General features: G+C 37.2%; 2 protein-coding genes across 2 annotated transcripts in view; both read left to right on the plus strand.

The window, feature by feature from the left end:
* Nucleotides 1-912: 912 nt before the first annotated feature.
* On the plus strand, nucleotides 913-6264 carry LOC111859701 (dehydrogenase/reductase SDR family member 11). Its single transcript, XM_023842652.2, has 7 exons — nucleotides 913-1202; nucleotides 2151-2360; nucleotides 3107-3201; nucleotides 3497-3626; nucleotides 3875-3967; nucleotides 4589-4654; nucleotides 4933-6264. Exons 1-7 carry the CDS (start codon nucleotides 1071-1073, stop codon nucleotides 4972-4974), a joined length of 768 nt encoding a protein of 255 aa, XP_023698420.1. The 5' UTR covers nucleotides 913-1070; the 3' UTR covers nucleotides 4975-6264.
* A 455-nt stretch (nucleotides 6265-6719) lies between these two features.
* LOC111859700 (flotillin-2a-like) overlaps nucleotides 6720-15466 on the plus strand; it is a 64702-nt gene continuing 55955 nt past the window's right edge. Inside the window, exon 1 of the mRNA XM_023842651.2 lies at nucleotides 6720-6875. Within this exon, the coding sequence (XP_023698419.1) occupies nucleotides 6827-6875 (49 nt within the window). The 5' untranslated portion in view covers nucleotides 6720-6826. The remainder of the gene's footprint in view (nucleotides 6876-15466) is intronic.

Here is a 15466-nt window from a genome sequence, read left to right on the forward strand (position 1 = left end):
ACTTCTTTGTGAAACAAGGATAAGGCAGGACACACCCTACAGTGGATGGAATATTTCATCATGCATCTGGTAATTATGCACAAACAAAAGAATGTGATTGTGTAATTCTCCCTGTAGACTTGCTTAGATGTCAACATTTAAGTTGTTGAACAACAAAATGGAAAGTGTTCATAAAAGGTACAATTATTAATTTATGTGTGTGTGTGTGTATGACTAATTACAGAATCAATCAACAGTTTGGACGCACCTTCTGATAATGATTTGATTTTTAATAAGATAATGACCCTAAGCACACCTCAAAGTTATGTATATACCGTTATCTTGTGGACAAGGAAAGACGACCTGCCCCATAATCCCCTGATCAAAAACCTATAGAGCTGGTTTGGGATGAGTTGGATTGAAGAGTAAGAGTAAGGTAGCCAACTTATGCCCAGAACTTGTGGAAACTCCTTCAGGACTGTTGGAGAAACATTCCAGGTCACTAAATCTGGAAGCTGGTTCAAAGAATGCAGAGCCTGCAATGTTGTCATCAAAGTAAAATGGGGTTATTTTGAAGAGTGTAAAATTTGAGAATTTTTTGAACAGTTGAACACTTCTTTTGGTTGTTATAATAATTGATATGTATTACTTAATTGCCTTGAGGCCTTTTACTATAAAGTGAATAACACTGCTAAATTAGAGACCAATGCATAAAGAACAGGCATGTCCAGACTTTTGACTGTAGCTATTTCTGTTATTCAGATAAGGATATTATTTAATATAGTTTACTTTTAATTGCCAACTGCAAACTGCATAGATAAGATAATTTGTTAAGCTAACTAAAATTCACAAGTAGTTATACTGCATGAAATACTGAATAACTAAAAAAAAAAAAAACGAACTGCATGCTGTTTAATATTATAGTGAGTGGGCGGGAATTGGAGCTTTGCGTTACCTTTGCCTGAAAATAGTAAATGTGAAAGTATTTAGGGGCTGGTTTGGACTGTTTGTAACTATTTTGAAGCGTTTTCATTGGAATATATATATATAGTAACTGAATTTCATAGCTTATCTGTGTATTTCTTGAACAAATGGAGCGCTGGAAAGGCAGAGTAGCTCTGGTGACCGGGGCTTCGGTCGGAATCGGAGCGGCTGTTGCCCGAGAGCTTGTGCAGCACGGCATGAAGGTGGTTGGCTGTGCCAGGAGCGTGGACAAAATTGAGGTTCATTCTTATTATTTAAAAAATTGGGACAACAATTGGACTTTATAGCAGTAGCACAGAACATAGGAACTATTGTCGAAGTACTAATTTAAACACACGATGAGCCGAGGCACAATGCTCTGGGCTAGCTAGTTAGCTAAGATTAGCTAGTTGGCTAGGTGGTTCGTGAAGTCCAAGATCGCGGAAACTGTTGCGCGTTCATGTGTCGTTTGGCTTCTTCATTGTGCATTTTATGTGAGCTACATGTGTAGCATGCTGCTAGAACTCTGTTTGCATACAATGCTTGAAATTGTTGATATGTATTGATTAATAAGTAGTTTAAGATGAATTTCTTTTAAACGGGCAACGCTCTAGGATATTTTGGGGTGTGCGTGACGTCACCACCTCTGAATAATAGCAATTATTAATAATCCAATTTGTATGAATCTACCCTTAGTTTTGTAAGATTAAGTATTTACGCGGATTACGGTTTCCTCTGAAAAACATTTCTAACATTGAATTACTTAAAATGTGTAAGGCTTATTGGGCCAGTTTCTCTAATGTATCCTTTATATGTATATTATCTATCATATCCCATAAGTTTAAACATAAAGAATTATTAACGCATTAAAAAAAAAGTCTATAACTGCAGATTTTCTTGAACTGTATAATTCAACTATATAATTCAGCTGAGAAAAAGGAGCTCGAAAGGGGTACTCTAGATACAAAACGGGAGCATCATAACAAAACGCGGCACAATCATAATTTTATGTTATTTTGTTTTGATTGTTGGAAGCTAAATTTGTAATTTAAATTAAAATTTGATCAATTGCCCAGCCCTACTTAAAAGGCTTGGCTCTAGGCCACTTAAGATTATTATGATTCTTACTTGAAGTTGAGATGTCATAAAATAGCTCTTCTGGGGGTCTCATTGCAATATCAACATCATATTTTCTGATTGTCGTTTAGAAACTGGCAGCGGAGTGTCAGAGTGCAGGATTCCCAGGCACCCTGATCCCCTACAAATGTGATCTCTCCATTGAAGAGGAGATCTTGTCCATGTTCTCTGCTATCAAGACTCTTCACCAGGGTGTAGACGTGTGCATCAACAATGCTGGCTTGGCCTGTGCGGAGCCGTTGTTGAGTGGCAGGACTGAAGGTTGGAGGACAATGATTGATGTAAGCGGTTTCCAACCATTTCCTACTGTCCATATCTACCACAGCCCACACGGCACTAAAGCAACACACCTCTGTCTGACCATTTTGCAAATATCCACCTTCCCAACTGAACTCCTCTTTTTTAATATACAGAAATTAATACTTAATGACTTGCACTGAGCTCCAATAATTAAATGAGCTACATTACTAAATGAAATATTTTTGAATGGGGGAATTGGACATATTTCCCATCTATAAATTATTCTCAGTTTGTTTAGTATTTTTAACTGTGCCATAGATTCACAGGTAGTGGTTATTCTGCCCTTATTTACGACACTTTTTGGGCGTTCCTTGTAAGTGCCTGACAGCTTTCTTTGTTACTTTGGACTGCTGTAAATCGGCACGCAGGCTAAACAATGTCTTATCAGTTATTCTTTTTCTTTTCAGTAGCTGTAATTGTATTACTAGCCATATCATTTAAGTTGCAACTCGGAACCCAGGTGTCTCTGGGAAAGTAATTCTGGGTAAATTGCACTGCATTGGCACATAGGTGAAAACGTAAGCCAGGGAAATAGGATGGCGGTGACACTGTTACTTGAAGAACTCAGGAGTGTAACTTGTCAATATCCGTTAATGTACCTACTGTTTATGACACCAAACTGACAATATGGGTCAAACTAGATCAGCACCTTAATAGATAAGGCTAAAAAAAACTCCTCAAGCTGTTCTGTCCTACCAAGGCCTATTCAGTGGGTGTTTTCTTCCAGATAAACATCCTTGCCCTGTCGATATGCACACGTGAGGCCTACCAGTCGATGAAGGAGAGGAACATAGATGATGGCCACATTATCAACATTAACAGGTACAGCTTGATCCCCCCCCATTAGTAAATCTGGTATGCAAGAAGTTTTGTGAGTGCAGAAGGATAATAAGAATAGCGAGCGTATAGTCATTTTTATTCAGTTCCCTCTGTTTATTTTGTCCTTCCAAAAATAATATATCCAATAAAATCTCAAGGCAGAAATAATCTTCTCTGAGCCCTGTAGCCTTTTCAGAAGTTTCTGTTATCCAGTTGCAGATATGTCGTTCTGTGAAATTGAGCAAAATTGAGTTTTGGGGGAAATAATTAGCCTTTATTCTCTGCCCCTACTGCACAGCATGTGTGGACACAGGGTAGTGCCAAATGCTGACGTGCACTTCTACACAGCCACCAAGTATGCAGTGACTGCGCTGACTGAGGCCCTTAGGCAGGAGCTGTGCGACGCCAAGACTCACATCAGGGCCACGGTATGAGCAGGTAGAACCCATGCTGAGTGCTGTCCTGTGCTGCGGAAGAACCCCCACCTGGAGCATCTCTGCAGTTCAGTGGAACCTCAGCTGTGGAGCAGTCATAGCTATTAATTTAGACTTGTGAAGGTGGTTTTTGTATCTTTGGAAGTAGTTTTTATTCATGCCCAGTAAAAACAATTGAACAGTTGACTTTTCCTTCTGATGAACTGAGATGCCTTTAAATTTTTTTTTTTACACTTTTACAGTGTATCTCGCCTGGCTTGGTGGAGACTGAGTTTGCTTTTAGGCTTTATGACAGGACCCCAGAGAAGGCAGCTGCTGCATACGAGAGTATAAAGGTGAGAATGCAAATACTGTAAGCTCTTTTGGTAATGATCAGTGCACTGAGCCATGCTTTGGAGAACCCAGGTCGCTTGGATACAAGAGTAGTACCTGAGGTCAGATGAAGTGCGTTTTCCCTAAAAAGGACATGTGATGGCCCTGTGATTAACTCATTTAGATTAACATTAACCACACAAAGCCGTAGCTTGACAAAACAGGAACTGTGGGTCACAAGCATGGGTGGATGATGCTTGATAATGATGTTAATCATTTTTTGAAAATCCATAATGGACTTTAAAAAAGATTAGATTTTAAAAGTGAAAATAGTCCTTTTGAAATAAATTCATTTTTTGAATTTGAATGTATAGTGCAGGGGGGGGGTTCTAGCTATTTGTAAAGATCAGGGATTAAGTCAAGTTTAATTGGGGCAAGCTTTTTCTTGAAGATTGACCCCAGGGCTAAAATACTCGGGGCTATAGTCCCGACTGGTTGGACCTAACAACACTCATGATATAGTGTGTATGCATGCACTTTGTTGGGATAAAAAGTATGGAAGATGGTTAGAGACATTTATACATACGTTCATACATGACCTATGCTTCCTGCAAAACTTTGAGTTTGTGTCCTCTCTCTTGTAGTGTTTAAAGGCACAAGATATAGCCAGCGCAGTCACATATGCCCTCAGTGCCCCCCCTCATGTGCAGGTATGCGGAAGTGACATAGTATACGAGCGTATGTGTTGGCATGTTTGTGTTAAGCATATGAGAGTGCATCCTTTGTGTATTGGGCACTACTTATTTAGAGAAACTAAGACAATAATTTTTGGTAATTTCTGTTAACAGAGGGCAGTCTAACAATCATGCCTTTGGAGTGTATGTGAAAGAAACTGGTTGTAAAAAAAAAGGATGTAGATAATTGTTTCTAGAAGTTTTTGGAAAATGTTTTTTTTTTTTTTGCTCATTTATAATTCTCTCATATCCAGGTTGGAGATATTCAAATGAGACCTGTAGAGCAAGTGTCCTAGTAGGTGTCCAACTGTCGAAAGTTGCATCAGTCAAGTCTGCATCGTCAATAGCTGTTTAATATCCTGCTGGCACTTCTAGAGATAATTTGGTTTAGGAAAGCTTGGGGGTGAGAAATTGCCGTAACATAAGAAGTACATATGACCTATGAAAGAATGAATTTTAACGAGTCATTCAGAGTGCAGTGGGAATGTGTGCAAGAATTAAGGTGTTTCTTCAGACTTTTAATGGAAATTACCAGCAAAGCTTCCCTGTCCATACAGTCACTTCTTGGCCACACAATGTCCAATCAATTGCATGGTGGTGGAATTTACACATATTAGGTTAAAAAGATGTTTGAAGAAATGTCCCAGCTTTTACCATGTTGTTCCAATGAAACTTGAATTTTTATGCGGTAACCTTGTTGCACTTGATCAAATTTAGGGGGGAAAAAAATCACTAGGTAATCACTAAAATTACTACTCCTGTTACTTAATTCAACACTATTGGCTGTTCCCAATAGATAAAGTTTGTTTTCCTTGTTTAGATGGTTTCCATTTTTTCTGCATATGTCATTTTGTGCAGTCTGGTTTATAAATGCAGAACTAATTTACAATTTAGGTACAAAATGAGGTTGGTTTGTTTAAATGTGATTTAAACAGGACATTTCTCCTAAAGATAAACATTTAACACCATGGCCTGGGAGCTCTGGTGAGAATAGAAAAGAGTGAAAATGGAAATTGAACAATCTTTAATTGCATTGTTTATCCCATCTCTTACAATCTGTCAATTTAATGCTGAATTCAAGCTCAATTGAAATATGGAAGGGGGTTATTTTCACTACTTGCCTTTTCTTCATTTATCAACTTGATTTTTTGATTTATAAATTTACTTAGACTTTTATTCTGTATTGTTGTTTGAAATTGTGTAAAATTTCTACACATCCATTTATTTTTTCCTTTTGGAATTACAGTGGTCCTGGAATATATATGGTATAAATAGGAATATGCTTTTCATGGAGCCTGCATTCACATCGCAACCATAGATTAAATGACAATGTGTGATCATAAACACACAACTCTTTTTGATATTGTGTGAGAAAATGGAGGACTCTGAAGACACTGGAAACCTGGAGAAAGTGCAGAGCGGGGGCTGCATCTCAAATTTTTTTTACTAATTTAACTGGTTTGACCTTTGTCAGGGCAACAGCTGACCCCCTGGTTTATGTTGTATCGAAATCTAATGTAGGCTACTCTAATTTTGGAAATTATATTAATTTACAATGAAGTTCATTAAAGTACAGATTTTAACAAGCTGCAGTTCCTGGGAGAATACTTTTTATCTGCCTAAGTTCCAGATTTCGTGATAAACTATGAACGACCAGCTTAGTCTGTTGAATTCTACGCATATCTATCGGGTTGAGATTACGAAATCTAGTATATATGACATGGCTAAATACGAATATAAACACGTTAACTGTATGAGAACAGTCAAATTCATTTAATATTATAACTCCATCCAATTTCTATACCCGCTTATAGAATAAAATATAGACCGAGTATTTGAACAGCGACTAGAGGTGACTGACATACTGTAATAGCTGAGGTCTTAGAAACAATATTTTACTTTCGTAAAAGTCCTGATGCATAAGCTTATTGCATTTGATCCGCACTCCACAACATATGATGGCGCTATAGATACTGTCGCTTACGATTCGATGAGGTTAACCAGCAAAAAAGATGCGGAATGTGGGGCGGTGCGGAGACTGTGGATATCTGGAGGGAGGAGTTTGATCCTGGGGGAGTGAGCATTCATTGCAACTAGTATTCGGAAGGAACTTCTGGTGTTTATCACGAAAAACTAAATCATAGTGGGATGGGTAACTGTCATACTGTTGGACCAAATGAAGCCCTCGTTGTTTCAGGTAAGGGTATTTATTCGTCACATACCAGCAGATGATTGCCTTTGTTTTGTATGGTAAAAATTCAAAAGGAGCAGCCACAGGGAATGCAGCGGTTTCTTTTAGAGGATCATTCACCTTAATTAAATGAGTTATCGAAAGTCATGTTAACTAAAGAACACATTTATTTATATATATATATATATATATTTTTTTTTTTAAGTTGGATTTCTTTGTTATTTGGATTCTTAGTTGTGATTCCAGTATTCTGCGGTAAATAAGTCGGCTTAGATTTCATGCACAATTCCTTTTATGTGCGAGCAAACAAACAAATGACACGACCTCAGCCACGTAGCCACGTAGTAAAGGGATTTGAAACCGCCCTGAAATACATTTACTATCGATCAGACACTTAGCCAGATAGCAAACTTATCAAACCACCCTTGAAACCTATTGGCAGCGTTGCCGGACACCCCTCGAAACTTATTTCTGGCTACGGGCCTGTACGACTGCGTATCTTCTGTGCATTTTAAACGAGATTTAAAATAAGGCAGCTTTGAGAAACAAGGAATAAAAGTCCCAAATGAGCATGTGGTGTTCTGGAAGCTGATATTGTGGAAAAAATCCCCTGCTACCGCTTTAGTTGATGGAGAAAAACAATCTGCCTTTAATTATAAACATATTTGATAACAGCATGGTACGCCGGTCCATCTCAAGTGTCAATAGCCGAATGGATAGACTCCAATTTAGAAAAGGTGTCGTTTAGCAGGGTTATTAAGTCGTGTAGGGTTACCTGGCATGGTAGCTACATCAAAATACTTGTCATTGTAAGTGCTGTTTTGAACTGATAGAATAAACCATGCAAGAGTTACTTGGCTTTCTTTATCTGGACAGTAAAAACGGCAAAAAGCCCAGCGTAACAGTAACTCTAACATTGAACCACTATTTGTCGGACTTCGTTTTCAATTTAACATAGAGTATGTTAATGTTGACATTAAAGTGAGTCGTTTTTATATCCCTATAAGTACTTTAACTGATTTTTTTCCCCACCTAGACAGTCGTTTAAAATTTGGCTCAGAGTATATGACACTTGTCAATTCGTTTTATGCCCATGATATTAAATTTTACATTTGCTAAAGAGCACACTTGAGTAATTACTGTTTTACGGCCATGATAGATGTTTTTCAATCAACCACATAGTATACATGGCACATCAGTGACTTTGTGACACCTGTAAAACTCATTTATATATTTTTAAAATAAGATAAAATCTTCTTGTCTAATATGGAAAAATTATTATTATTAATTTTCATATTAACCGCTAGATTACATAAATCTCATAGGCTAATAATGCAATTTGGAAAACGTAATATTTCCAGTTTTAAAATGAGGGACACGACTTAATCATTTTCTTGAAAGCAAAACAATTTTGATGTTAACAATCATTATCATTAAAAGAATTCATTTTTACTGTATAAAAAAATCTATTATTTTGGACAGTTTGAAGCATGTTTATGCTTTCTGGATGCTAAAAAAAAATAAAAATTAAAGGTTCAGTTCATTAATCTTTTTTTTTTTTTTTCCTCTTTAGTCAGTGACCCTGATCTGAGATACAAGTCAATAGCAAAGGGCCCATATACACACACATATACACTGGAAATTTAGAGATGCCAGCTGGCCTAACTATTTCTAACCTGTATTTGGAATGTCGGAGGAAGATTATGTGGAGTAAACCTGGACAACAGGAGGAGGACAGTCAAGCTCCATGCACACGTAGCAAGGACTGGAATCAAACTCACAACCCAGTGCCACTTAGCTTTAGTTCAGTCTTAGAAACAGTGTATTATATACAGGGTTTTTATGTAACATTTTTAGTTAGGAAACAGTTTCAGCATTTTCAGGAAGTAGAAATTTCCCTAATTGGAAGTACTGGCACTTACAACTTAAAAAATATGGAATTACAAAATGTATATCTACATTTTGTGCTTCTCTGCAATGTCAATTACTATATCAACCCCCATGATCCAGTTCCCAAAGAATAGAAGATAGCGTGCATGCACCAGTGCATGCACCAATTATTTACTCAGGGCATGCAAATAGTTCCTGAGCTTTTTTGCATTGTCAGTGAGTGAATTTCTCAGTCAAAGCTTTTGAAAAGCGAATGATCCAGGATGAGAGGTTGTGTTGACTGAATATTTTCCATCATTGACAGAATACAGTACTGTGCAGCCAAAGAAAATGTTTAAATGATCTTTATGTTGGTGTAAGACGATGCTTTTATCCCTGTCAAAGTGTATTACCTTAGCTATTTTAAAACCCCAGCTAAAATCACCCCATTATTTTCAGCAACCATACAGTACACCCATGTATTTTTTTACTTTTTACTCGACTACTAGCTCACCTACTAGCTAATGGATATCCCGTTTACTTTTTTTTTTAACTAAAGTTAAGTGAGCTGGTCGGGAAATTTAATAAATACATGGAATGGCTGAGATACCCTTGAGGAGAGGTTTGAAAATTGAAGTGGTGCTCCAATAGCCATTCAACTAGACGTCAGTAACTTTTGGAGAACAGAAAAAATTCTTGCTAGTTTTTATTGTATTACACTTACTTTGCATACTGTATATTCTAATGTTAATTTTTTTTTTCTTGTTCTGAGAAAATGTGCACGTACTACCCAGATAAACAGCTTTAAACATTTCTTTTGACTGCCTAAGACTGCATTGTAGTGTATTTTTAACAATAATGGAAAAATCTGAAAGCTGTCATTTTGACAGATTACAAAACTGAGGGGCATTCTACCAATACTAATTCACACAACTGTCCAGTCGACAATGAATGTGCATATTGATTAGGTGTAGTGTAGTCTTCTTTGATTTTGCGTGCATGATCTCTTGTCTTATACCAATAAACATGCTGATTAGCTGACCACAACCACCAGTGCTAACTTGAAAGTTATGCGGGAAGGCTGGGAAAAGAGAAGTAGTAGCAAAAATTGAACATATGGAATTTTTTTTTTGTACCTCAGTTATGTTTAATGTATTAATGAATACCTTTCTGCTTGGGTCTCCATATTTCTTCATTGAAATCAATAATCAATATACTTTTGTCTGATATTGCCAGTGCTGACAGTGAAATTCACTAGCGCTTATTGGTGGAATAACATTGGATTGTTTATTTTGCGGAAAACAAAAGATCGATCTACTGGCCAAATGACTAACTTTAGTTCATCACAATACACCTCTCAGTAATATTTTAGATGTAATACTAATCAGCTTATCAAGTTGTGACATAAGCAAATGTCTGTATAGTACTGAAATGCCAGCATCGGGCAGATTTTTCTGGGTGTAAATACTCTGGTACGCCTGTTATGTAAGCCCTGTTATATAAATATAACAAGCTTATGTAAGGATATAAATATCTCTTAAAATAAAATCTGTTAAAATAAAGTCATTGAAGAAATGGAAAAAAACCTTCCAATATATTCATTGGCCAAGAGACCATTATATACAGCAATATTGCATAAAATTGTCATGATACCTGCATATTCCAGTTCTTAAATGGTGACACTGTAGTTTCTTGTGCCATGACTGGTTTGTTTCGTGTAATTTTTTTTAGCAGAATGCATGGAATTTGTTAGGAGCTCTGCCTGTAATAGGCATAATAGTTCGTTCTCGTCCCCCTAGTACATTACTAACAGGGTGTGAGACTTGTTGTTGATTGTATGTGTGTATTTATTATTATTATTATTATTATTATTATTATTATTATTATTATTATTACTATTAATTGAATAGTGAGCTTTGGCTAGGATGATTTCAGGCCTTATGGCATGGGACAGCTCCTTTTGGATTTAGGGTGGTTAGGACTGGGAGTTTTTCCAAAAAACTGTCTTGTTTGTGAATTATGATACAGGAACAGACCCAGCGGTACAGGATTTATTGTTGAAATTCTGGCTCTTCATTCTGAGAACATTCTGTTATATGTTTTAATAAAACATAATGTAATTCCAGACGGGATCAAAGCATTCATGGAAAATACACTTTGTCATTGAGTACACACACATTTTTATTAATCAATGCAAAAATACATACAGTGGTACCTCAGAACTCGAATTTAATCTGTTCAGAACTCCGGATCAAATCCTAAAAAGTTCGAGTTGTGATCGAATTTTCCCTATAAGAAATAATGGAAAACCAAGTAATTGGTTCCCGGCCCCAAAAAATGACATCTAAATATGTTTTTTTTTAGCATTTAAACACAAAATGAACCGGATAAAACAAGAAGAGCATATACTGTACTAAAGACATCTAAGCACATTTATCAAAACAGTCATTTGTAAAGTAAGAAAATAAATGTATCCAAACAATGTGTCCTGCCCCGATCGTCCACTCCCTCCGTGTGCCACACCCCTTCGTTAACCCCGTGTGGAATCCCCGTGTGATCAGCTGTTTCTGGGTGTTGCCATTAGTCCTCTGTATTTCGTCCGCGTTTCAGTTTGTTTCCCCAGTCCGGTCATTGTATTGTCCGTCTGCGTTTTGCCTGCCTTACCTGTAATTAAACCCCGTATTCCCCGATACCCTGACGTCTGCACCTTTGTCTCCGTTCCATCCCCTCTCGGCACGACAATATTATAATTAAACGTATTAATGGTTTATTACTAATATTTAAATAATGTTTAAATAATTTTACTGTCTAAATATATGTATTCAGTTAGTGTAAACATGCACAGTGCCATCACAGCTAATGCAAGGCTGAGACTTCTGAGATAGAGCTCTAGGTAATTTTTTTCAAACTGGTTGGTTCGACTTTTAAGAAATTCGAGTTCTAATGAGTTTGAGAACTGAGGTACCACTGTATATAATAATTTTAAGCTCAGCACTTGCTGACTGTTGAGAACTTTCTGAGAACTGGTCATATCTTCTGTGTTATCAGTACTCATCAGTTCATGCCTGGTATACCAAACATTTGATAGGTTGCTAATAATTTGTTTTTTGCGTACTTAAACATGATGTGTGGCCTGACAAACCGAGTGTGTCTGTTAAATGGATGTGAGTTACTTGTACCATCTGCCTGTCTGCTCAGCATCTCTCAACTAACTCGGGTGCTTATAGTAGCAGTTTAGCTATTGACCAGTGATGGCTATTTTGGAGGAATTTGATGTTTGTCAGCTGGCATTAGGTCCTCTTTAACAATGGAAAAATATCTTGTTTTCCCAGGAAAACATTACAGTCATACTTGCAGTTTAGAATAATGTTCTTTGATCTGGATCAAACCAGATTTATCTACTACATTTTGAATTGTCTGGAATTGTTTGTAATGCGGTAGATCATGGCAAACTCCGGTCCACATCTAGACCAAAACACAGTGTAATCCTTAACTTTATGTGCCCGATGAAATTTAGACCATGGGAAAAATAATTTGGTACCCCTGCAATTGACAAACTGAGGGATAAGAGAATTCCATCCGTCCATCTACCCAACCAGCTTTATACTGGTCGGGTTGTAGGGCATATTTTTCATATTTTTAATAATCGTGCTACTATCCAACACCTGCAAAAGTGCAACCTGAATACGAGTCAAATGTTGGGACTATAATATCGAAAAGAGAAAAAGGTTTAGGCATCCAGAAGCACAGCTGCCACAGTGTGATTATCTGGAGTGCCTCAGCCCGGTTCAAGATTCAAGATTCAAGATTCTTTATTTGTCACATACATAGTTATAACAAGTACAACATGCAGTGAAATGAACCCTGACCGATCCAAAGACTGTGTATAAAAACAGAAAGAAAGAGTAAAAAAAATAAAATAAAAAATTCATTCATCAAATCTCCTAGGCTGCATCATCCTTATGCATTATGGCTGAGAAGGGCCCTTGCCAAGCAGTCTAGAAGCAGTAGGGCTCAAAACAAACCATTTCTCATTACTCTGCTAATGGGAGGCTCTCACAATTTCATAGATCCAGGATGTATGAAATGTGAACAATCAATTAACTGACTGCTTTTTTTTCATATCAGTACAGATAATACAGATAACGTACAATAATCTCAATAAGCTCCTTGTTTTTCTTGTTTTTACGTGCGCTCGTCTTCAAAACAGGAAACGCATCCGTGCGCTGCTTGTTTTGACGCCGAGCGCATGTCATCACAACTGAACCAATGGTTATTCACTTTCTCACGCTGCGGAATTGTGGGTAATCGTCTCCCATGCTCGGTCTCAATCGGCATGCCTCACTCGTATAGTCAAAATTTAGTAGAAAAGCACCACCTGAATAAGGGCGTAGAAGTGCGAGCAATGAATCTGTTTAACGACAATGCAATGTCCACATTTTTGCGAAATCGAAAAGGAGGCAAAAGAGGCTGTCATTGGATGGGTTCCTTATTAAAGTCACACAAACAGAAGAAGATAGCAGTGATTCCGTTAATTATAGTGAAAGTCGTCCTACAAAATAACTAGAGATGGGCGATCCACGTTTTTTCAGTTCCGATCCGATTCCGATACACAACTGCCGATACCGATACAGATTCTGATACAAGAGCTCTTTTTACTTTGTTATACTTTACATATTATTTTTTTTAAGCTAGTAAATACAGATGGAAAAAATGTATGACAAAAAATATTTAATTAGGCTACTACAAACATACATAACGTACTGTTCCACCTCATTTGTTTTAAGCGATTTTGAGGCATTTGCAGTTCAATATGAATATCTTCAAAGCAAATATACACAAGTGGCGAATACTTAAAATTTTAACAGTTTTTCTCCCATTGGCATCAGCGCACTTACACTTTTGTTGCGATGGCAGCCCCTCTTGTATCACAAGCAACGAGTTCGCAAAACAGTCCAATTAAGTTAGCGACTCCCAAATCATCCATTGCTTTGTTTTGTCTCGCAGTTGCATGCGCTTTGTTAAATGGGATTTTCCATTAAACGCTATTCCCACCTCAAAACCTTATTTTACATAGATTGCAAAACGCTGTGCTTCCGGTTTCTGTTAAAAGCCTAAAATACTCCCAGATCGTCACGTCTTATCTTACGCTCCTCGTACTGTGAAGGGTATGCGCATGACCTCACAGCAGGCGGAAGTCACTGTACTCACACCCACTGAGTAGCAAAAAAGACTTAGGGGCAGTGATAGCGTTCGATTTGAATTCCGCAAAAACACACATGTAAAATGGGAAAGAGCTGTCGTGCGATTGATTGCCAAAAACTAAATAAGTAAGTATAGGACGTGGATCGGTCACGCATGGCCGATTCCCGATCCGTCAAATAGGTCTGGATCGGCGCCGATACCGATCCGAATATCGGTATCGGTGCATCTCTAAAAATAACCCTCCTCTTCTCCTCTCTCGTCTCCCTCACACCATCCACGATTCTTTTCAAAGGTAAAGCGCAGGTTAATTTGTTGTATGTATTTTTACTTTATATTTTGTATTAATAATTTTTATATGAATATTTTTCAGTTGTGGAACTGATCATATGAGTTTCCATTATTTCTAATGGGAAAATTTGCTTTGATATACGAGTGCTTTGGATTACAGGCATGTTTCCGGAACGAATTATGCTCGTAAACCAATATACCACTGTATGTTGAACCATATTGAAACCCACAACTATTATTAGCAGCACAATGCACCTTTTGTTTGCATAAACATTAAAATAATAACATAGCCAATACATTTATGTAAACATATGAAAACCATACCCAGACAGCACACACATGTCCCTGGGACGTTAAAGTTCAGAATGTTGTCACGCCCTACCTATCTCTACCTACCCTTCCTGTTTTCACACTGTTCATCATGTCCTACCTCTTGTTCCAACCGTCATATGACTCTCTCCAGCTGCCTCTCATTTATGCCTTTGTTACTTTTTTTATAAAAGTGCTTCCCAATCCTGTGCTCCACAGTGCTGTCATTAACATTATCCCCTGTGTATTCCAGAGATTTTCTCTTTTCTTGCTTTCTTGTTTTGATCCTTCATCATTTCTTCTTATTCTAACCCTTGTTCAGTTTTGTTCTTATAGCCCTTTTTGTTCTCCCTGTGCCTGCCCTCTCCACCTTCAGTTTCCGGTCATGACAAATGTTGTTAAATGGTTGCACTCCATTTATTGGCAATATTTAGATTATTACATAAGCTGATGTGTTTCAGAGAGCACATTTTCAATAATTTAGCTTTAAATAGTTCAACAAAACTCATTGTTACTGTTTGTCATGTTGTCAATATTTTAAAATGATAAACATAACTTTTAATCAGTTAAATTGTATGCCTAGATGAAGGATAAACACAACATCTACCCTATAGTATAGATTAATGATAATTAAAATTTGAAACCGTGACCGTTGGGGAATTTTACTGTGGTTTACCATGAAACCAGTAACCATTTCATCTGCATATAGGGCCGTGCACTTACAGAATAGAAGAGTTAGTTTGTAACTGAATACAAAATATCTAATTGCAGTTTTATTTGGTATGGCAACATGCTATTACAGGGGGAGTAAAAGAATTAGACTTTGCACCTTCGATTACAAACCGTTTCGCTAGTGATACTTATTTTACGGTTTAAAGTTTGGAATTTAGAAAGAGTATTTAATGTATGTCATTTGAAAAGTGTTT

The sequence above is a fragment of the Paramormyrops kingsleyae genome, chromosome 17 (genome assembly GCF_048594095.1).
Source record: "Paramormyrops kingsleyae isolate MSU_618 chromosome 17, PKINGS_0.4, whole genome shotgun sequence".
Classification (NCBI taxonomy): Eukaryota; Metazoa; Chordata; class Actinopteri; order Osteoglossiformes; family Mormyridae; genus Paramormyrops; species Paramormyrops kingsleyae.

Coding starts and splice junctions, on each gene's coding strand:
- LOC111859701 (XM_023842652.2), top strand. CDS start 1,071: ATGGAGCGCTGGAAAGGCAGAGTAGCTCTGGTGACCGGGGCTTCGGTC. Junction 2,361..3,106: donor GTTGGAGGACAATGATTGAT/GTAAGCGGTTTC, acceptor GTTTTCTTCCAG/ATAAACATCCTTGCCCTGTC. Junction 3,968..4,588: donor CTGCATACGAGAGTATAAAG/GTGAGAATGCAA, acceptor TCTCTCTTGTAG/TGTTTAAAGGCACAAGATAT.